The 22,937-nt window shown below is 41.0% G+C and overlaps 2 protein-coding genes across 3 annotated transcripts in view; both read right to left on the bottom strand.

Annotated features, from left to right (window-relative positions):
- Positions 1-22,937, bottom strand: part of LOC129707575 (nebulette-like) — a 302,307-nt gene that overhangs the window by 24,775 nt on the left and 254,595 nt on the right. The window contains 2 exon segments of the mRNA XM_055652726.1: positions 477-569; positions 9,008-9,182. Coding sequence (XP_055508701.1) covers positions 477-569; positions 9,008-9,182 — 268 coding nt within the window.
- The window catches only part of LOC129707559 (nebulette-like), an 87,091-nt gene continuing 73,954 nt past the window's right edge, over positions 9,801-22,937 (bottom strand). Inside the window, exons 15-20 of one of the 2 annotated variants that reach the window (XM_055652708.1) lie at positions 22,483-22,593; positions 16,005-16,109; positions 15,660-15,764; positions 14,525-14,617; positions 10,275-10,367; positions 9,801-10,160 (exon numbers count right to left, since the gene is read on the bottom strand). In XM_055652708.1, the coding sequence (XP_055508683.1) occupies positions 10,026-10,160; positions 10,275-10,367; positions 14,525-14,617; positions 15,660-15,764; positions 16,005-16,109; positions 22,483-22,593 (642 nt within the window). In that variant the 3' untranslated portion in view covers positions 9,801-10,025. Of the gene's footprint in view, positions 10,368-14,524; positions 14,618-15,659; positions 15,765-16,004; positions 16,110-22,482; positions 22,594-22,937 lie in introns of both variants that reach the window. The other variant, XM_055652716.1, reaches the window with a different exon arrangement.

The raw sequence follows: 22,937 nt of genomic DNA, 5'->3' as shown, positions 1-22,937 counted from the left end.
TTTATGTGTTCTAGAGTCAGGGCCTTAATACAGTGTTGTTTGAGCCTTGAGACACCATCCAGGAGGTTGATGTGGAAATTCAGCAAAATGATCCCACCACATATGGCCCAGATTGGGCACTGGGGCACCAACTCCAATTTACAAAGTATGCTGGCGAAGATTGGTTCAAGATTTTTTTTCCCCTCTTTCTATAGTTCAACTTAAAATCAAAAACAATTATAAGTCAATGCACTATGTTGAGATGGGATGTTTTGGTCCCAATGTCTACATCAGCACAGTTCCGCCCAACTGCTTCCGAACTGAATTTTAACTTTGTCTAAAATTTATAATTGATCCACCATCTGAATTTAATGGAATTTAAATACATTTAATTTTATTTAAATAAAATATATAACAACAAATTCACTTCAATTTGCATTATTAAATAAAAGCAAATAAACTGGGAAATAAAACTTAAAAGCATGTAGGATTTATACCAGAGAGCAAGTGTAGACTTCTGGATTGAATGTTGTCTTCAAGAGGATCAAAGTCAAAGATGGAACCAGGATCAGTACGCCATACTTTAAATTCTTTTAGCAGAAAAGGAAAGGATAGGAGACATGTAAAAGCCTCGATAGCAAAGCCTGAACTACAGTGGTTTAAAGCAGGTTTCTAAAACATTGTCTAATTAACCTTTTCAACAGTCTTCCTAAAGTTCAAGATATGGCAATTGAGTTATGCCTTTGTTATTTTACTATGACAAAATATTATCCATAGATTGTCATCTCCAGTTGAAGTTGGGAAGCAGGTGGGAAAACCTCATTAACATTCATGGATTGCAGGCACATTTGGGAAAGCAGCATTTATTGCACAAGTCAATGTGACATTAGGCTATTTTGTAGGACTATTAAAGGGCCTGTCTCACTTATGTGTCCTTGGAACGCAAATTACACAACCTCGTGGTCGCGTTGAGGCGCACGGGCATCGTGTGGCCGCGCGGGGCCAGTCCCACTGAGAAGTGCGGAGGGGTAACTAGTTGTGAGCCACATCGCGCGGGGCTCCGAAATTTTTGGAGTGAACAAAATCTTCGCGCGCCAACGGCATGTCGCGTAATTGACGGCCAAAGTGGGACCGGCCCAAGACCCTGGCGCGACGCAACGTCTCACTTTCAACAACAGCTGAAGCAGGCAAATGATCGCCGGCCTCGGCCTGGGGCTCACGGCTGTTGCAGTCCGGATCCGCCTCCACTTCTACTCCCAGAACGGGGCCAAGAAAATTGTAGACACAAAATGCAGGAGTAACTCAGCAGGACAGGCAACATCTCTGGAGAGAAGCAATGGGTGACGTTTCGGGTCAAGACCCTTCGTTCAGATTGAAGAGTCTCAACACAAAACATCACCCATTGCTTCTCTCCAGAGATGCTGCCGGTGCCGCTGAGTTACTCCAGCATTTTGTGTCTACCTTCAAATGACGTCACACGCTACAGATGGCTGTGCGGGCGAATGGTCACGTAATTAGCGTGCCAAGGACACGTAAGTGGGACAGGGGCTTAAGAATCAATCATATAACAATATAATAATCATATAACAATTACAGCATGGAAACAGGCCATCTCGACCCTTCTAGTCCGTGCCGAACACGTATTCTCCCCTAGTCCCATATGCCTGCGCTCAGACCATAACCCTCCATTCCTTTCCCGTCCATATAACTATCCAATTTATTTTTAAATGATAAAAACGAACCTGCCTCCACCACCTTCACTGGAAGCTCATTCCACACAGCCACCACTCTCTGAGTAAAGAAGTTCCCCCTCATGTTACCCCTAAACTTCTGTCCCTTAATTCTCAAGTCATGTCCCCTTGTTTGAATCTTCCCTACTCTCAGTGGGAAAAGCTTATCCACGTCAACTCTGTCTATCCCTCTCATCATTTTAAAGACATCTATCAAGTCCCCCCCCCCTTAACCTCCAAAGAATAAAGCCCTAACTTGTTCAATCTTTCTCTGTAACTTAGTTGCTGAAACCCAGGCAACATTCTAGTAAATCTCCTCTGTACTCTCTCTATTTTGTTGACATCCTTCCTATAATTAGGTGACCAAAATTGTACACCATACTCCAGAATTGGCCTCACCAATGCCTTGTACAATTTTAACATTACATCCCAACTTCTATACTCAATGCTCTGATTTATAAAGGCCAGCACATCAAAAGCTTTCTTTACCACCCTATCCACATGAGATTCCACTTTCAGGGAACTGTGCACAGTTATTCCCAGATCCCTCTGTTCACCTGCATTCTTCAATTCTCTACCATTTACCATGTACGCCCTATTTTGATTTGTCCTGCCAAGATGTAGCACCTCACACTTATCAGCATTAAACTCCATCTGCCATATTTCAGCCCACTCTTCCAACTGGCATAAATCTCTCTGTAGACTTTGAAAATCTACTTCATTATCCACAACCCCACCTATCTTAGTATCATCTGCATATTTACTAATCCAATTTACCACACCATCATCCAGATCACTGATGTACATGACAAACAACAGTGGACCCAACACAGATCCCTGTGGCACCCCACTAGTCACTGGCCTCCAACCTGACAAACAACCATCCACCATTACTCTCTGGCATCTCCCATTCAGCCACTGTTGAATCCATCTTGCTACTCCACCATTAATACCCAACAATTGAACCTTCTTAACCAATCTTCCGTGAGGAACCTTGTCAAAGGCCTTACTGAAGTCCATATATACAACATCCACTGTTTTACCCTCATCAATTTCCCGAGTAACCTCTTCAAAACATTCAAGAAGATTAGTCAAACATGACCTTCCAGGCACAAATCCATGTTGCCTGTTCCTAATCAGACCCTGTTTATCCAGATGCTTATATATATATATTATCTCTAAGTATCCTTTCCATTAATTTGCCCACCACTGACGTCAAACTAACTGGTCTATAATTGCTAGGTTTACTCTTAGACCCCTTTTTAAACAATGGAACAACATGCGCAGTACGCCAATCCCCCGGCACTATTCCCGTTTCTAATGACATTTGAAATATTTCTGTCATAGCCCCTGCTATTTCTACACTAACTTCCCTCAATGTCCTAGGGAATATCCTGTCCGGACCTGGAGACTTATCCACTTTTATATTTTTCAAAAGTGTCAGTAATTCCTCTTCTTTGAATCTCATAGTTTCCATAGCTACTCTAATTGTTTCCCTTACTTCACATAATTCAATATCCTTCTCCTTGGTGAATACCGAAGAAAAGAAATTGTTCAATATCTCCCCCATCTCTTTTGGCTCTGCAGATAGCTGTCCACTCTGACTCTCTGATGGACCAATTGTATCCCTCGTTATCCTTTTGCTATTAATATAGCTGTAGAAACCCTTTGGATTTACTTTCACCTTACTTGCCAAAGCAACCTCATATCTTCTTTAAGCTTTTCTAATTTCTATCTTAAGATTCTTTTTACATTCTTTATACTCAAGCACCTCATTTATTCCATGCTGCCTATAATTATTGTAGATCTCCCTCTTTTTTTCCGAACCAAGTGTCCAATTTCCCTTGAAAACCATGGCTCGTTCCAATTTTTACTATTTCCTTTCAACCGAACAGGGACATAAAGATTCAGTACTCTTAAAATTTCACCTTTAAATGTCCTCCATTTCTCTTCCACATCTTTCCCATAAAACAAACTGTCCCAATTTACTCCTTTTAAATCCTTTCGCATCTCCTCAAAGTTAGCCTTTCTCCAATCAAAAATCTCAACCCTAGGTCCAGTTCTGACCCTCTCCATAATTATATTGAAACTAATGGTATTGCGATCACTGGTCCCGAACTGTTCCCCAACGCATACCTCTGCCACCTGACCCGTCTCATTTCCTAACAAGAGGTCCAGCACTGCCCCTTCTCTAGTAGGTACTTCTATGTATTGCTGCAAAAAACTATCCTGCACACATTTTATAAACTCCAACCCATCCAGCCCATTTACAGAATGTGTTTCCCAGTCTATGTGTGGAAAATTGAAATCCTCCACAATCACTACATTGTGCTTACTACTAATATCTGCAATCTCCTTACATATTTGCTCTTCCAATTCTCGCTCCCCATTTGGCGGTCTATAATACACCCCTATAAGTGTTGCTTCCCCTTTCCCATTTCTCAGTTCCACCCAAATAGCCTCCCTAGACGAGTCCTCTAATCTATCCTGCCAAAGCACTGCTGTAATATCTTCCCTGACAAGCAATGCAACACCTCCACCTCTTGCCCCTTCAATTCTATCACACCTAAATCAACAAAATCCTGGAATATTTAGTTTCCAATCACAGCCCTCCTGCAACCATGTTTCACTGATCGCCACAAAATCATACTTCCAGGTGTCTATCCAGGCTCTAAGTTCATCCACATTTCTTACAATGCTCCTAGCATTAAAATATACACATTTAAGAAACCCACCCTCTCTTATTCTCTATTGTCTTTTTCTTCTCTCTCCCCTACATTTTGGGTCACACACTGACTGCTAGCTTTCCCAATTTGAGTTCCTCCCCCCAACCATACTAGTTTAAAGTTTCCCCAGTAGCCTTTGCAAATCTCCCCGCCAGGATATTGGTCCCCCTCGAGTTCAAGTGCAACCCGTCCTTTCTGTACAGGTCGCACCTTCCCCAAAAGAGGTCCCAATGATCCAGAAACTTGAATCCATACCAACTGCACCAGTCCCTCATCCACTCATTTATCCTCCACCTGGGATCAATCCTGACTATGGGTGCTGTCTTTATGGAGTTGTACATTCTCCCCGTGACCACGTGGGTTTTCTCCGAGATCTTTGGTTTCCTTGGTCGGTATTTACTTGTAGAGCTAAAAGGCCAACTTCCATGCTGCATACCTTGCATACCGGCACGGACTTGTAGGGCCGAGATGGCCTGTTTCCGTGCTGTAATTGTTATATGGTTATACCTTTCTGACTTTAGGAATGTCGTATTGATTGATTTAATTGATTGAAAGCACGTAAACAGGCCCTTCGGCCCACCGAGTCAATGCCGGCCATCGATCACCCGTTCACACTATTTCAATATTATCCCACTCTTGCAACCACTCCCTGCACACTAGAGGCAATTTAGAGACCAATTAACACAAATCCACACATCTTTGGGATGTGGGAGGAAACCGGAGCACGAGGAGGAAACCCACACATTCACAGGGAGAATGTGTCAACTCTGTAGTCAGCATCAAACCTTGGTTTCTACTGCTGTGGCAACAACTCCACAAGCTGTGCCATCACGTAATATTCTTCTTCTCTAGCCTTTCTGCCAAAGTAGATAACTTATATATCTGTACGTTAGACACCATCTGCCAAAATGTTGTCCTCTTATCCGGTAACTTCCTTTCGTTTAGGAAGTGCAGATGCTGATTTAAACCAAAGATAGACACAAACTGCTGGAGTAACTCAGCAGGACAGGCAGCATCTCTGGAGAGAAGGAATGGGGGACGTTTCGGGTCAAGGCTGAAGAAAGGGCTGATGGATGTGAAGGAGGAGTTATATGTGTTTGCGTGAATGAAGAGTTATATGGGGAGGGGGTGGAATGGGTGGGAAGAGATGAGGGAACAAATTAATTGTGGAGGGAGTGGTCTCTGTAGAAGGTGGAAAGGGGTAGGAATGGGAAGATGTGACTGGTGGTGGGATCAAGTTGAAGGTGGCGGAAATATCGAGAATTATGTTTTGGATGCAAATTCCCCCATCAGTAAGGTCTCAAGGCCCTTCAGTTCTTCTTGAACAGAGACCCAATCAGTTTTCCTCTAATAACACTCACCTACATCTGGTAGAACCTGGCCTTACCCTCTACAACTTCTCTTTTGACTCCTCTCAATTTCTTCAAGTTATAGGTGTAGCTGTGGGCACTCACACAGACCCCAACTATGCCTGCCTTTTTGTTGGTTACATCAAACAGTCCTTGTTCCAAAGGTACACTGGCCCTATCCCCCAACTCTTTCTCCACTTCATCAGAAAGATCAGGAATCAGACCCTAACTCCGGGTTATGCAACTGTACAGTGGCGGACTGGCCAGGGTGTCAGCTTGCCCGATGGCAAGTGGGCCCCTGATGAAGTGATGGCAAGTGGGCCCCTGTTAAATGATAGCATTGTAGTTGTGGGTGGGCCCCCTTTGTCTCCTGGCAACCAATATTTTTAGACCCAGTCCGCCACTGCAACTGTAAATTCCTTTCCCAGTTCTGCTTTTAAAAACTCCAGAACTTTTCAGTCTCAAAGGGAGCCATGTCTGTCAATCTAATTAGTTTCTGTCAAAGAAGTGGTTGGAATGCAGGAAAAAAGGATCCGAGACCCTTCTAGCTCGTGTGTCTATGCCCAGAACGGCAACATGTTTGGCATAAACAGGTTGGGTTGAAGGGCCTGTTTCCATGCTATACATTTCTATAGCTCTAACTCTTGTATGTTTATTGATAATTTATTTTAAGTTATTAATAGAAGCATTATTCTTTCTTTCCCATACAAGAGCAGATAATTTGTAAAATACAAGCTTCTAATTCCAGGTATGTTTATAGTATAGGAGCAGAGAGGTTCTACTGCAGTTGTACAGGGTCTTGGTGAGACCACACCTGGAGTATTGCGTACAGTTTTGGTCTCCAAATCTGAGGAAGGACATTATTGCCATAGAGGGAGTGCAGAGACGGTTCACCAGACTGATTCCTGGGATGTCAGGACTGTCTTATGAAGAAAGACTGGATAGACTTGGTTTATACTCTCTAGGATTTAGAAGATTGAGAGGGGATCTTATAGAAATTTACAAAATTCTTAAGGGGTTGGACAGGCTAGATGCAGGAAGATTGTTCCCGATGTTGGGGAAGTCCAGGACAAGGGGTCACAGCTTAAGGATAAGGGGGAAATCCTTTAAAACCGAGATGAGAAGAACTTTTTTCACACAGAGAGTGGTGAATCTCTGTAACTCTCTGCCACAGAGGGTAGTTGAGGCCAGTTCATTGGCTATATTTAAGAGGGAGTTAGATGTGGCCCTTGTGGCTAAGGGGATCAGGGGGTATGGAGAGAAGGCAGGTACGGGATACTGAGTTGGATGATCAGCCATGATCATATTGAATGGCGGTGCAGGCTCGAAGGGCCGAATGGCCTACTCCTGCACCTAATTTCTATGTTTCTATGTTTCTATATGTTATTATTTAATTGAAATCTGAAATCATTCAATGTTTTTTTTTCTAAATCAGTAACATCAAATAAATAAATTATATCAACATGAACAAATATTATTTTTTATTTGTTTTATCAAAGATATGATTTAAACCTAGAAGAATATTGCCTTTTCAAAAAACAATGTAATAGGATAAAGATGTTTCTAAAAGCTACAAATAGAAGTTGTGCTATGATTTGCAACAGTATTTATTGATTGCAAATCCTGTACATTTGCAGTTCTGCAAATCAGTTAATTAAAAATAGATACATTTTTATTAGTCCTCCCTTGTGTTGGTACGAGGCTTTGCCATATTTGCCCACGGTTTCCTCGCTAAGAACACACATTGAAGTTTCCAGATCCCTTTTTTTAACCCTATAGTTTGCTGCAATTTGCAAATATTTATAAACAGAATTAACACCTATGAGAATTGCTTTCATCGTGTGAATAGAGACTGCTTTTGGGTAATGCTTTTGGAAAACAAGACAGAATTATGAGACAAATCAATGAAGAATATTTATTTTACTGAATTCACTGTGGACAAGGTGTGATAAAAGATAATCAAAAATTAATTCTTATTGTTTGAAAAAACGTTCCTGTGCATTGTCAGTCACAAGAGGTTATATCATCTCATTGACGCCAGGAGCAAAGTTTGGATGGTGATAGACAAGATCAACTTCTATCCAACTCGGGTGGTGATAACAATGCAAAAAGTGGAAAATCAAACAGCACACGAGTAGTACTACTAACTCACATCTGTCACAAGGCAGGTAGACACATTTTTATCCACCTTCGATTTTTCCAGCATCTGCAGTTCTTTCTTAAACACTCTGTCACAAGACAAGTCAGCAGAGTCCAAACAATAAAAATGTCACTCAGATGGATGAAACGGATTATTCAGAGGTAGACATCAAATATGCACTAACTTATGCCATGTAATATTTTAATCAACAACCAAATTAGTTTGTCAAAATCATGATAAAATGTATTCATAATGAAACATAATAATTTCATCAAAGCAAAAAGGACGTGAATATCAAAAAAAATTGTTTTATGAAAGTCAGTTTAATATGGGCACCCTTTTGCCTGTTTTACTGTTTAGCATCCTTTTGCTCCATATCCAGACAGCACCTGCAGCAGTTAATGACAAAGTTATCAACAAGTCCTCACAAACATTTGTAACAACCAGAAGAAGTTATAATATATTTTAGAAAATCAAGACATAAAGTTTCTCAGACGTTAGCTGCAATAAAGAACAGGGGCAAGATGACTAATTTTACAACCAAAATGAGCATTTAAAACACAGGAGCAAAACTGAATGGAGTTAAAAAAAAAAAAGTAATGGCATAAATCATAATTTACAGATACAGGTCCAACCCAGCTTACGAACGCCCAATTAATGCACAGCCTGTACAAAAGAGTGAGCGTTTAGGAGATTGTAGGGAAGGGATTGCAGACTGCTGCAGGCATCTTTTGCTATGTGAGAACTGGATTTACTGTGCATTTCCAATCTGCAAACTGTTCAGGTTACAGACAGTTCTAATGAATGGAACCCTGGGATGACCTGTACTGAAATAACATACCATGTTTTTATATTCTTTTTGAAGAGTATATTGCAATATTGCAATATATTTGTTTATTTATTGAATCTGTGAGTTTTTAATGAAAATAAAATTTGGCAGAAGATTTTGTAAGTTTTTGTAACTTTGTTGGCGCCTAATACGAGGCAACTCCTTGTATACTTGTGTATTGAATGCAAAACAAAGAATTTAACTGTACCATGGACATGTGACAATCAATCAAAGTTTTAAGGAAACAAAAATACCTCCCATGATGCCCGATCTGTTTTTCTCCATCTCCACCACATGGGGTTGCACTCCTTTGTACATTGCATCACTCATAAACTGAGTGTTCTTCCTTGCTCGCTCTGTTACCAAGTCATCGGAGACAGAAGTGAAACCCTTTCCCTTTCCCTTTTCAAAGTCTTCATGATATTTAATCTGTCAACAAAATTAATGGAAAATAGTTATTTGCACATTTTGTTTGCATTATCAACATTATCAAATGTTAAGACATTTTAACATCCCTTATCAAAATTACAGTAATAAAACTTAACATTTATTTTTGAATTCTATTCTCCGATCTCAAAAACATCCATGCAGTCACACATACCACTACTCAGCCATACATAGTGCCGTGCCCATACATCCTAGCATCAAATCGCTTCAGGCATAAAAACATTCAAGCTGTGTGCAGTGGATCAGATATGTGAATGTTATACAAGCAATGTATGTGCCACAGAAAAAACACAAGCAAGTAGATTCTCATTTAATATTTTTATTGAGACAAATTATTTTGAATACATATCCATCATTTAACATACAGATTTGTGCCACGAGTATTCATTTGCCAGTGTGAATTTAGTATGTGATTTACATTAGTTTACTGGTTCATTGTAAATTATCAAACACAGTTAGTAACAGAGTCAAAGTGCCATTTGCTCTACATGGTGCTGTTGGAAAAACTGTTTAACTCTACCATAGAGATATTATTTTGTGTTTCACGAACACGTCTCATTTCTGGAGTGTCAAAAAGTTGAACCGGTCTGCCTTTCATTTCCTTCAGGCCAGTACTGTACAGCACCTACCGACCAAATTAACAGCGTTAGATCATACAAGTTGCACATCCCACACTGTGTCATAGGACAGACAAAGCAGGATCAATGTAACAAGAGTTAAATAAAATACTTTTACTATCTGATCATTTTTTACAATTCATTTCTTAATATCAAACACTGCTGAACTGAAAAAAGCTGACAATTGTTATATCTATGATCAGTATAATCACAGAAAGAAGTTGACATGCAAAAGGGCGCAAAGACTTGCCGAACTGATATTTGACTGATTTCTCTTGGCTCGCTCCATCTCAAGAGTAACAGGGACCGCTGTCCCCGTGCCAACCCTTTCTTTATATTGGACCTTGAATACAAATATATATTATATACATGATGATGAAAATGTTAAGGAATTAACTAGAGGTTATGTTCATTTTAAAGAGCACCCTTATGACAATGAACTCTTATATAAACAAACCAAGCTGATGTTCTTCTGATTCCCTTTCACACGTTCTAAATCATAAAGATCTGGAACTGCTGTTCCTTGACCAATTTCATCTTTGTAATTCACCTAGACACAATAAACATGATGCAAGTTATTTTTCATTGTATTTAAGAAAAAGTCACATCTATTTGACTCTACTTAGCAATATTAATGTTCAGAAACAAATTTGATCAGTTAGCTCCTTTTTTGAAGCATGTAAGAATTTAAAAAACGTGCGATGTTAACAAATCCCTAAAATATTCTGCATTAGAAAGCAAAATTACAGAGAGCTACTGAGGAGAGAGGCATTGCTTTAAATTACACCATTTCCTTGTGGAATTGCCAGAATTGCACATTGCAGATGCTGGCAAGTTCAGAAATTTGGTGCATGCTCATGAATGTGTGACAGTTCTGAACTTGTTGTTAGATGTGACAACAGAAATCTGCCAGTACACTCTGCTGCTGGATATCACATGGATCTTGGCACAGGATCCACTATCCCAGTTTTACAGCTAGGAGAAGATAGCGATTAGTAAGGACACAAAGTGCTGGAATAACACAGTGAGTCAGCAGGATCTCTGGAGGACATGAATAGGGGACGTTTAGGGATTAATGATTTCATTATTTCGGTTTGCGGTAATCTGTGTCTATTTACAGGTGTTTAAAGATGGTTCTTAAAAGTATTTGTCTATTCCGTTCAAAAGGGCTGTATCATGCACTGGATTTGTTCTGGCCTACCCATATGACCTAATAATATAAATCAGGGCTGTCATCTTTCAGGACCTTGCAATCGAGTCTGGAATATTATGGGCCAGGTATATTGTGCTCCAATCTTGCAGATCTGTATTACATAATTATTTAAAAAGGAGAATCAAATAGGTTTATTATTATCACAGATACAGTGGTGCAGTGAAAAGCATGCAATGTTTTGCATGCTATCAAATCAAATCAGATATTATACAATTAAAACAAGCTCAAGTACAGAGGTCGAGCAATGGAAAATATACAGAGTATAGAATATAGTTCTCAGCATTATAGCAAAGGTTCCATGGACAAAGTCCAATGTCCACAATGGGGTTGAGGTAAATCAGACAGTACACTACCTTATGGAAGGACTGCAGAAGCCTGGTAATGGAGGGGAAGATGCTGTTCCTGTATCTGTATCTTTTACCTGACAAAACAGGGAGAGGAGAGAACGACCGGGATGGCTGTGTGATGTGTAGACAGTGTGCAGTTAGGTGCCACATCAAAATCTGGGCCAATGGCTCAGATCATTTCTTTTGCTAAATATGATTCCCTGGTTCTGCATTGTCTTTTTTGCTACAAAAGGATTTTCAGGGTTTTTTTTAAATAGGCCCAAAAATGTAATGGAGGGATTAAATTGAAACGCAAATATCTTGATACAGGAAAGTGAGGTCTACTCAGAAATAAGAACATTAGTTATCTTAAAATAGCTGTGTGCCTCTCCATGCAATTACCTGGTGTCACCTGGCGTCACCTGGCAGTGAATGTCGCTGTGACAAATATATCCAATGATAATAGTACTACAGAGGGTTCAGAGGTGATTCATCAGGATGTTGCCAGGGCCGGAGAGAAGGGCAAGGTATACAAATTACAAGGGGCATAGAAAGGGTAGCTAATTAGAAACTCTTCCAGTAACAGGGTCGACTATTACCCGAGGCCATAGGTTCAAAGGAGATTTCAGGAAGAAATGTTTCACCCAGATAGTTGAAATCTGTAACAGATTGGCAAGGGGAATGGTGGAAGCAGGTACTTGGACTGAGCATTGAGATGAGCAGTTGAACCACCATGACACAGAAGGCCTAGAGGCAAGTCAGCCAACATGTACAATGTGGACCGAAGGGCATATTTCTATACTGTGAACTCACGACTTCTTTGGCAAAGAGAATCCATCTTTGAAGCAGTAAGCCAAAAAAAATGTGCTGAATAAACATATCAGAAATTAGACTAAGAAATAAGGAGAAGCAAATTCAAAATGTACTGCATGTATTTTCCCACCGTGGTAAATTTAAATAAACATTCAAATAGTGTAGATCAATACTCAATAAAACTACACATATTTATAAAGAGGAGTTGAATTTGAGTTTTTGAGCAGTGAACCTAAAATGATGAACAAAGCTTGGCGACAACATTTCTTCAGGACTACTTCCAACCAGCCAGTCAGCTAACCAGCAGCAGGATCACTTAAAACACTAATCCATGATCCCAACTATGGCATTGAAGTCACTATGATTAACTGTGCATGATGCATTCAATCCTAGCATTTGGTGTCATATCTTTGTTTTGCAAACCCAGAAGATGCAGATTGTCCTTCCCAGGTGAATTAACCCATGCAGGCCCATTGGCATTACCGCTCCTCAACCCTACTATGGACCAGATCCTACTCCTCAATCTCACAATCCTCAGTCAGATAACACAATGTAAATGATATTCTCCTCTCACAATGGACTAGTCCTCCCTGCAAAGCTAACAGTACCGCAATCTGAAGAAAAACCAATGTGTATGATAATACCTGCAGTACTACCCAAATTTGATGTACTAGCAGCAAAATATCAGATAGAGTCATACAGCAGGGAAACGGGTCCTTCGTCTGAATTTGTCCATGCCGACCAGATGCCCCATCAAAGCTTGTCCCATTTGCCCCCCCCCCCCCCCCCCCCCCCCCCCCCCCCCCCCCCCCCCCCCATTTGGCCTATATCCCTCTAAATCTTTTCTATCCATGTCCCTGTCCAAGATGCCCCAAAGTATTCAATTTCCAAAAGTCTGAAGTGTTGGTGGAATGATTGGGCGACAATTATATCAATCTGACAGCCTATTCCCAATTTGCCTTCTTTTCCCCTCACTCTGCTCCCAGCAATGGCGGCTGGTCTTGTCATGGCAGATAACAGCAGTTCCCTGGGCATTTACATGCATGGTTACGGTCTGGTGTTCAGACAGGAATCCAGCTGTGGATGACAGAATATTTTGACAGGCTTATAACAAAGCGCTTACTGAGTGGCAGCCTGATGATACACTAACAAGAAAACACAGAGCTTCAATGAATGAAGATTCCCTGACAAATAATTTGCCATGCCTGCTTAAAATGCCTTATTCATCCAACATGCTATTTAGATTCTTTTGTCCATCTATTTTTATGCAATTCATGTTTTGTTAATATAAACTTGGTCCACTGATCTTTGTGAAGTATTTTAATGTTTAAAAGGATAGGAATACAAGAATATATAAGAACCTTTCTGTGGTACAGAGACGGAATTAATGCGTTCACTTTGTCTCAAATGGTCACAATCTTCAGACCAGGTGAGAGCAGACTGGTGCAACCCGCGTAGAATATATAATGAATATAGCACTGATTTTGAGCAGAGTGGCTTCCCTGTGAACAACATGCGTTGTCTGCTGATGTTATACCCAAAAGGCATGAGATCATGGGCCAGATTTTGTGACATGTGTTAGATTTCCTCCTACACCTGTCAGCATGTTTTTGAGATGCAACTTGCTGGAAGTGCAAGCTAATTAACAGTGCAGCCAAAGTAAATAGAGCATCTGGAATACAAATGATTGGCAGATTCAACAGTAATTCAGCCAATGTACCCAACCAATAAGATTTTAGGACCAAGAAAGATAAACAAAGGGCAGAAAGGAAAGAAGGGTTGGGTGACTTATAATTTAATTCAGATACAGTAGCCAAAGAAAGGCATGACCAAAGATTTAAAAAAAGGGAAAATATTAACATTTTTTTTTTTTTTTTTTAAACATTGCTGATAAATCACTCCATGAAAGAGAAAGCGTGATCAGTGTGTTCTTTTTCTGGATCAGATAAATTATTTCAGTTACATTAACAACTGACATGATGTTAAGTCCCAGCACTAATTTAGTTTACCAAGCAGCATTTTTTTTAAATAATGTGGTGGCAGGGGCAAAATGCAGTTTGTGTTATGGTGATGTGATGGCAACACAATTTAGAATGACACAATTTACAGTGTCTCATATCTTTCAATCCCTGATAGGACTACTCAATTGAAAAGTGTATTTTGCTCAATCAGGTTTCTTTTCCAGCAAGATTTAACCTATTATTTTTTTAATATTGATGACCTCCATTCACAAATATTATTATAGCTAAAGCTTGGCATGGCGTTGGTCCCACATGCAGCTAGATGGTTTAGTTAAATTAAGGATGTAACATGAGATGGATCATGGGCAAAAGTGAAAGGGGAAAGGCAACTCACCATACTAATATTTTGCTGATTTTCTTTAACACGTTTGATTTCTGGAGTTTCTTTTACTGCTGTACCTGCACCGATCACTCCTTTATAAAGCACCTTTAATAATTAGGTATTATTTTTAGAAGACAGGATAATGAGCACAAAACGGCAGCATGTACATTGATGGTTTGATGAGCTGAGCAGAACATCTACAGCACATGCACTAATAGAGATCTAATTATGCCTCCAACTGCTGACCCACTCTCACCTTTAACTCCCCAGGCCCTGCCCTAATTTTAGACGCTACATGTTTGTTTGTGTGCTGCAGAGCTTTGAGGAGGTATGTGCAACAGCGGTTTTTGGAACCTGATGCATTGACCATCAGGTACAATTGATGTTTGCAGCGGCAGGCTCATGATTGGAATGCTTGTAAGAACAGCGCACAATTACCCAATAGCGCACCTATTAAGTCATGCATCAATCTCCAAGCCAGGACACCACCAAGGCAGCCACATTTCCCAGATAACACCCGAAGAAGGCAATGTGAAAAAGGGATAGCACAAGTACAGTGGAGTAAAACTAACCTACTTTGTTAAAAAAAAGACACAAATTGCTGGAGTATCTCAGCGTGTCAGGCAGCATCCCTGGAGAACATGGACAGCACCTGGAGCACACATATCGATGTTCCCCAGGGATGCTGCCTGAGCTGCTGAATTACTTCAGCACTTTGTGTCTTTTTTTTGTGAACCAGCATCTACAATTCCTTGTGTCAACATTCTTACTTTGTGAAACTTTCTGCAGGACCGTGTCTCCCATTGAAAGCCAGGATTTCCCTGGTAACACGTGGATATTACCTGGTGTCAATTTCTGCGATTGCACAGAAAGATTCACGGCAATCTGATGTCGGATGTGGCATGAATTGGGAGAGCAGGCCAAACTTCCTTCTTTTGATGACGATATGGTAGTTTCATTGTTATTTTTTCTGATACTTGCTTCTGATTAGTGATTTAATTTTTTGACATTAAAATTAATTAAATGCTAAAGCTGCCTTGATGGAATACGATGCAAGGTCTTTGCACTGTAACAGTACATCACATAAACCCATAGCAGTCAAAATATTAATAAAACATAAATGAAACCAAAACTAATAAATACTTACTGGGCTAAGATTTATTTGGTTTTTCTTAACTCTTTCCATTTCTGGAGAATCTGATGTTATAGTGCACGTACTTAGCATCTTTTCTGCTTCACTTTTATATTTTTTCTGTGGAATAATCGAGTGATAATCAAAGATTATCTTTTCCGTTTCAGTACGATGAAAGCTGTGCATCTGATTCATGATAACTTTACAGCGTTTGACTTCAACATTGTATATTACTCACATTCTTCTGCTTTAAATTCAGTTCCCCCCCAATTGCTATTATTGTGTTATAGTTTTGTAAAACAGCCTGTTACAGGTTCCTAATTTATTTCTCAAACAAAATTCATATAAATTATTACCAACCTGACTGTAAATGTCTTTTACATGTGCAGCATGTATCAACTCTGGTGTGTCAGTTACAGTTCCATACTTATTTTGTCCCAAATCCGATGTCTGCTTATACAGTACCTAGAATCAAATCAGAGCAAAGTGAACTAATACTCAGACTTACTTTAGTCATAGAAACATAGAAAATATGTGCAGGAGTAGGCCATTCGGCCCTTCGAGCCTGCACCGCCATTCAATATGGTCATGGCTGATCATCCAACTCAGTATCCTGTACCTGCCTTCTCTCCATACCCTGATCCCTTTAGCCACAGGGGCCACTTTAACTCCCTCTTAAATATAGCCAATGAACTGGCCTCAACTACCTTCTGTGGCAGAGAATTCCAGAGATTCACCACTCTCAGTGTGAAAAATGTTTTCCTCATCTATCCTAAGATTTCCCCCTTATCCTTAAACTGTGACCCCTTGTTCTGGACTTCCCCAACATAGGGAACAATCTTCCTGTATCTAGCCTGTCCAACCCCTTATGAATTTTGTAAGTTTCTATAAGATCCCCCTCAATCTTCTAAATTCCAGCGAGTACAAGCCGAGTCTATCCAGTCTTTCTTCATATGAAAGTCCTGACATCCCAGGAATCAGTCTGATGAAAGTCCTGACATCCCAGGAATCAGTTAACTTCCTTGTTTTATGAAGAATTTGGAAGTATATTATACCTAGCTGACATGAAGGACATGAGTAATTAGTTATTTCTTAATCAAGGTAAGAAGGGTCGCAACCCAGAAACGTCATCTATCCATGTTCACCAGAGATGCTGCCTGACCCTTTTGAGTTATTTCAGCACTCTGTATCTTTTTTTAAAACCTAAATAAAGCTGCAGTTTGTATCCAAAAGTTCTCACAAGCAGCAAATGACTTGTAACCAGAAAATCCATTTTTACTTAAATTAGTTTAGGACAGCATGATTTTTGGGATAGTGGGAATACTCCAATGCTCTTCAAAATAATATCAAAAATACCTGAACTAAATTGCTTACTTTATAAACGTTCTTTATAAGATCCGTAATATACACTTGAACACGCAGCCATTTATACCAACTGCATGGAAGGTGAATTATTTGATTAGTAGAGAATTTATCATGTAGAGAGCAGCAAGGAAAATAAAAAAATCAATAGAATGTATTAATAACACACACAGCAGTTCTGCACCCTATGCTACAGTTCTTGAAATGTGCCAACGAATGCAGAATAGCTGTCCATTGCCGAAATGATTTACATCAGCACAAAATCCTCCAAATACCCAAGTTGAGATCCCTTGAGATATGATGTGCCTTTTTCACCAATCTGGGACATCCTACCCCCTCAGGACTTGGTATGATCAGAGCAAATCACCAGTCCCTCTTACTACATCTGCCATACGTCGGATGTGGCCTTCAGCCTTGCCATCTCTCCAGTCTTTAATTGTGACAGGCCATAAGTATATAAAAATGGAGGGTAAACATTGCTTTCTTTCTTTGAACAAGTTGCTTGTGTTGCTGTAGATGCTGTCTAGTCTTTATTCAGCCAGCTCTCAGAGCACTGCTTTGCAATTCTGATTTTCCTGTTCCCCGACATCGGATCTGTGATTGCTCGCAGTGAGGCGGGATCATGCATGATTCTGCCTGAGTACTTTGACCTATTTATTGGACTGCATTTATTCAAAGTTCAGGTACATTATTTTTCTAGTCATTACATTGAAAGCCACATCGTAGCTGTTTTGACTCTTTATGTTCATCATCTTAGCAGATGATCTCTCAGCTGTTTTCAGTGAGGTCTTCTTGCGTATTAACTGTATGTGGTTCATTGGTTTTAAATCACACTACCTCAGAATTGACGGTTGCTTCCAGGTCAAATTGAAATAATACTGTTAGTACTTGCACCAACATTGTGGCAATAGGTACATCCACTAAATATTCCTTTCACTGAATTGACCTAAGATACGTGTTCAATATGAACACAGAATCTGCTGCCTTCCCCTTGTTTTTCCTCTCACACTTCAACACGTTGTATCTTCTGGTGCGCATCCACAGAAAACATAGTAAACATAGACATAGAAAATAGGTGCAGGAGTAGGCCATTCGGCCCTTCGAGCCAGCATCACCATTCAATGTGATCATGGCTGATCATCCAAAATCAGTACCCCGTTCCTGCTTTCCCCCCCATGCTCCTTGATTCCGTTAGCCCAAAGAGCTAAATCTAACTCTCTCTTGAAATGTTGAGATCTGACATGTTTAGCTTGGCTCAGCAGCACGGGAAGAGGAACTTGTGGAAAGGCAATGCGCAAGCCAAGGCCCCTGTGTTAGAATGAGCACAGGAACCAGGGACCCAGTGGAGAGGAGGCACAGCTGTAATCCACACCTGCTCAGCCAGATGCCAAGCCATCGGGTTTCTGAATAGTCAGATAGCAGATTATCGGAATTTTGCCCCAAATAACATCTTTACTTTCATGTGGCCTGATCTGTTTGCCATAACCAAATAATAACAGAGTGTATGTTTCAGTGGAATCACAGCTCTCACTCAGTATTCCTTCTTGTTTTATCGCAAACGTTAGGGATCGTGCCTAACACTCAGTATACCTGTTCTGTGTCAGAATTTCAGTTTCGGTAAACTAAACAGGCAAGACCTAGGTTTAATATCTCATCCAAAAGATTGGATCTTCTCTCCTTCTGAGCCGATCTGAAAAGTGGTATTAAAAAAGCCAAGGCGGACCATAAGAGGAGCATAGAGTCCCACTTGTCCAGCAATAATACACGGGAGGTATGGCGGGGCATACAAGACATTACCAACTACAGAGGCTGTGCCACAAAGTCAGAAGACCTGAGTGCGCCGCTGGCAGAAAAGCTAAATTACTTCTTCTCCCGCTTTGAAACATCACAACAGCAGCACTCACCTGCTACAGCCCTGTTCCCACCCTCACCTGGCTCCTGTACTACTCCACTCACTGTCAGGGAGCACGATGTCAGACGGGTGCTCCTGGCAGTGAACCCCAAGAAGGCTACCGGCCCAGATGGAGTACCTGGTAAGGTGCTCAAAGCGTGTGCCCACCAGCACACTGTCATCTTCACCAGAATTTTCAACCTCTCCCTGGACCAGGCAGTTATTCCGTCCTGCCTAAAATCAGCCACAATCGTCCCAGTGCCGAAGAAGTCTCCCATCACCAGCCTTAATGACTACCGTCCTGTGGCCCTCACTCCGGTAATCACGAAGTGCTTCGAGAGATTGGTCCTCCAGCACATCAAGGACTATCTACCACCAGACTTCGACCCCCACCAATTCGCTTATCGCCAAAATAGATCCACGGAAGACGCCATTACCGTAGCTCTCCACTCTGTGCTGAGCCATCTGGAGCAGGGGCAGAGCTACGTCCGGATGCTCTTTGTGGATTATAGCTCAGCTTTCAACACAATCATTCCGGACATTCTCATTGATAAATTGGTCACTCTCGGCCTCCCCACTCTCACATGTGCCTGGATAAAAGATTTCCTCACCAACCGGCCCCAGACTGTGAGACTCGGCCCCCACCTCTCCTCCACTCGCAGGTTGAGTACCGGCTCCCCACAGGGCTGTGTGCTAAGCCCCCTCTTATACTGTCTCTACACCTACGACTGTAGTCCGGCCCACAACAACAACCGCATCGTCAAATTTGCTGACGACACTACTGTAGTCGGACTTATTTCAAAGGGAGACGAGGCAGCCTACAGAGAGGAAGTCCTGAAGTTGACAACCTGGTGCTCAGAAAACAATCTGGCTCTGAACACCAGGAAAACAAAAGAGCTCATTGTCGACTTCAGGAGGCACAGCACCGACTTAGCCCCCCTACACATCAACGGCGAGTGTGTGGAGAGGGTCAACACCTTCCGGTTTCTCGGTGTCCATATCGCTGCTGACATCTCCTGGACAGACAACACGACAGCGGTCATCAAGAAGGCTCAGCAGCGGCTGCACTTCCTGAGGGTCCTCAGGAAGCACAACCTGGACTCTAACCTGCTGCTGACCTTCTACCGCTCGTCCATCGAGAGCCTGCTGACATACTGCATTACAGCATGGTACGGCAGCTGCACCATGGCAGACAGGGAGAGGCTTCAGAGGGTAACTAGGATAGCACAGAAGATCATTGGTTGCCCTCTCCCCTCCCTGATGGATATTTACACCTCCCGCTGCCTTAGCAGGGCAAAGAATATCATCAAAGACAGCTCCCATCCTGCGTTTGGACTGTTCGACCTGCTGCCTTCTGGAAGGCGCTATAGGTGCATCAAATCCAGGACAAATAGACTCAGGAATAATTGTTTTCCGAAAGTCATAACTTGTTTATGTTAAATGTAATTATTGTTGTGTCTGGGGTCTATTTGTATGTAATGTATGGCTGCAGAAACGGCATTTCGTTTGGACCTCCAGGGGTCCAAATGACAATTAAATTGACTCTGACTCTGATAACTACTCTTAATTCACACATGCACTGACTTCCCACAGCCCAACACCTGGACTTCCATCTATTCTATCCACGTACTGAAATTTGGAACTGTAATGTGTATTGTAACTGTAATTTTTTATATTTTTTATTATTTTTTTAAATATTTAATATAATATTTAAACATCTGCCTAAGAATACTACCTATTCATCCTTCACCATTTTGCCTTTCTAGATATGTATATAGCGCCGCAGAATTGTGCACCTATCCCCCCCCACTCCCCCTTTTGTTTTCTGTTTCTTGTTTTTTGTACTAAATTATATGTATGCACTGAGTACGAGCAGCTTTTAATCTCATTGTACATGTATAGTGACAATAAATGGCATATCTATATCTATATCTTCACTCATTAAGATACAGCCAGTAAAACTAACAATTATATTTTATTAGTTTTACTGGCTGTATCTTAATGATCTTAACTCTAGCAAAGTAGTCTTTTCGAAAGTCAATTAAATGGACCATCCCGCAGGTTTTACACTACTACAACTATCAGTCACATGGTCATCCGCTGCAATTCTTGAAATGGCGCCAATTAATAGTGCAAATGTTACAGAAAGCATTTTCAACAATGGGGAACTTCCCTCGATAAAGCACCAAAGCACTAGTATAGATAATTGACCCAAACATCCAATGTGAGGTTAAATTGGTATAATAGCCAACACAGACAGTGTGGGTTGAAAGGCCTGTTCCTGTGCTGGATTGTTCTATATTCTATATTAAATGTACACACAGATAAATATTTCACACAGAGAGTGGTGAATCTCTGGAATTCTCTGCCACAGAATGTAGCTGAGGCCAGTTCATTGGCTATATTTAAGAGGGAGTTAGATGTGGCCCTTGTGGCTAAAAGGATCAGGGGGTATGGAGAGAAGGTAGGTACAGGATACCGAGTTGGATGATCAGCCGTGATCACATTGAATGGCGGTGCAGGCTCGAAGGGCCGAATGGCCTACTCCTGCACCTATTTTCTATGTTTCTATGTTTCGATGTTTCTACAGAGAAAGACCCTTCAATCGTGTGAGTCTGAGGACAGTGTGAAATCCACGGGTCAAGGCTTGCAGTGTGATCAGAGTGGTTTCTTGAAAGGTTGAAATGTGTAATTTTATTCTGTGCATATTCAAAAACCTATCACATGCTGCAACTTCTAAAATATGTTAAATCTCTATTTGACATTGGTAACTCATTCATCAGCATTGTCCTAAGTTTAGATTTAACAATATGTTGTTTGTTAATAATTCCAGTCATTTGAGCTTTGAGAAACACCCATATAATGTAATGTAAAGAAAAAGTAAATTACAATTTTGGTTAATGTATTTTAGGTTAACATCGAATATCGCTAGAATTTAGAAGATTGAGGGGGGATCTTATAGAAACTTACAAAATTCTTAAGGGGTTGTTGGACAGGCTAGATGCAGGTAGATTGTTCTCGATGTTGGGGAAGTCCAGAACAAGGGGTCACAGTTTAAGTATAAGGGGGAAATCTTTTAGGACCGAGATGAGGAAAAACATTTTTCACACAGAGATTGGTGAATCTGTGGAATTCTCTGCCACAGAAGGTAGTTGAGGCCAGTTCATTGGCTATATTTAAGAGGGGGTTAGATGTGACCCTTGTGGCTAAAGGGATCAGGGGGTATGGAGAGAAGGCAGGTACAGGATACCGAGTTGGATGATCAGCCATGATCATATTGAATGGCGGTGCAGGCTCGAAGGGCTGAATGGCCTACTCCTGCACCTATTTTCTTTGTTTCTATTAAAGGAAGGAGCAGAATAGAAGTACCAGGCTTATAATTAAAGCATTCAAGAAGGAACTGCAGATGCTGGAAGATCGAAGGTACACAAAAATGCTGGAGAAACTCAGCGGGTGCAGCAGCATCTATGGAGCGAAGGAAATAGGCGACGTTTCGGGCGGAAACCCTTCTTTAGACCCATTAAAGCAATTGCCTTGACCAAAAAGGAGACCTGAAAATATAATTGAGCTGTAATTTTTGATTACCTGACTGGCAATTTCTGATGCATTCTTGGCACGTTTAATATCAAGTACATCTGAAGACAGTTGCATCCCTCTGCCTTTGATATGGACTTCAAGATCCTTTCTGTATTCTTTCTGTGGAAATGAATATCAAGTATTTAGGAATGCTCTTTTGTAATATAATCTTTAAGCCCAATAATGATAATCTTTGCAAAACAATAACTGGCCATTTTCTTTTCTACCTTCTGGGGGAAGGGATAGGAGCTTGAAAGCTTGCACACCCAGACTTCAGAATGGCTTCTTCCCCACTGCTCTACAACTCCTGGGCTAATCACCACTTTCACATACGGTTATTTTGTTATTGCACTTTGTTATTCTCTTACACAACTGCGGTTTTGCACTCCACCCTTGCCGCATTCTGCTGTTTGCACGGACTGTTGTATTTATCATTACTGTATGCGTACTGTTTATTCTGTGAG

Source organism: Leucoraja erinacea, chromosome 2, assembly GCF_028641065.1.
Source record: "Leucoraja erinacea ecotype New England chromosome 2, Leri_hhj_1, whole genome shotgun sequence".
In the NCBI taxonomy this organism is placed as follows: domain Eukaryota; kingdom Metazoa; phylum Chordata; class Chondrichthyes; order Rajiformes; family Rajidae; genus Leucoraja; species Leucoraja erinaceus.
This window is presented reverse-complemented; position numbering and strand designations above follow the sequence as displayed.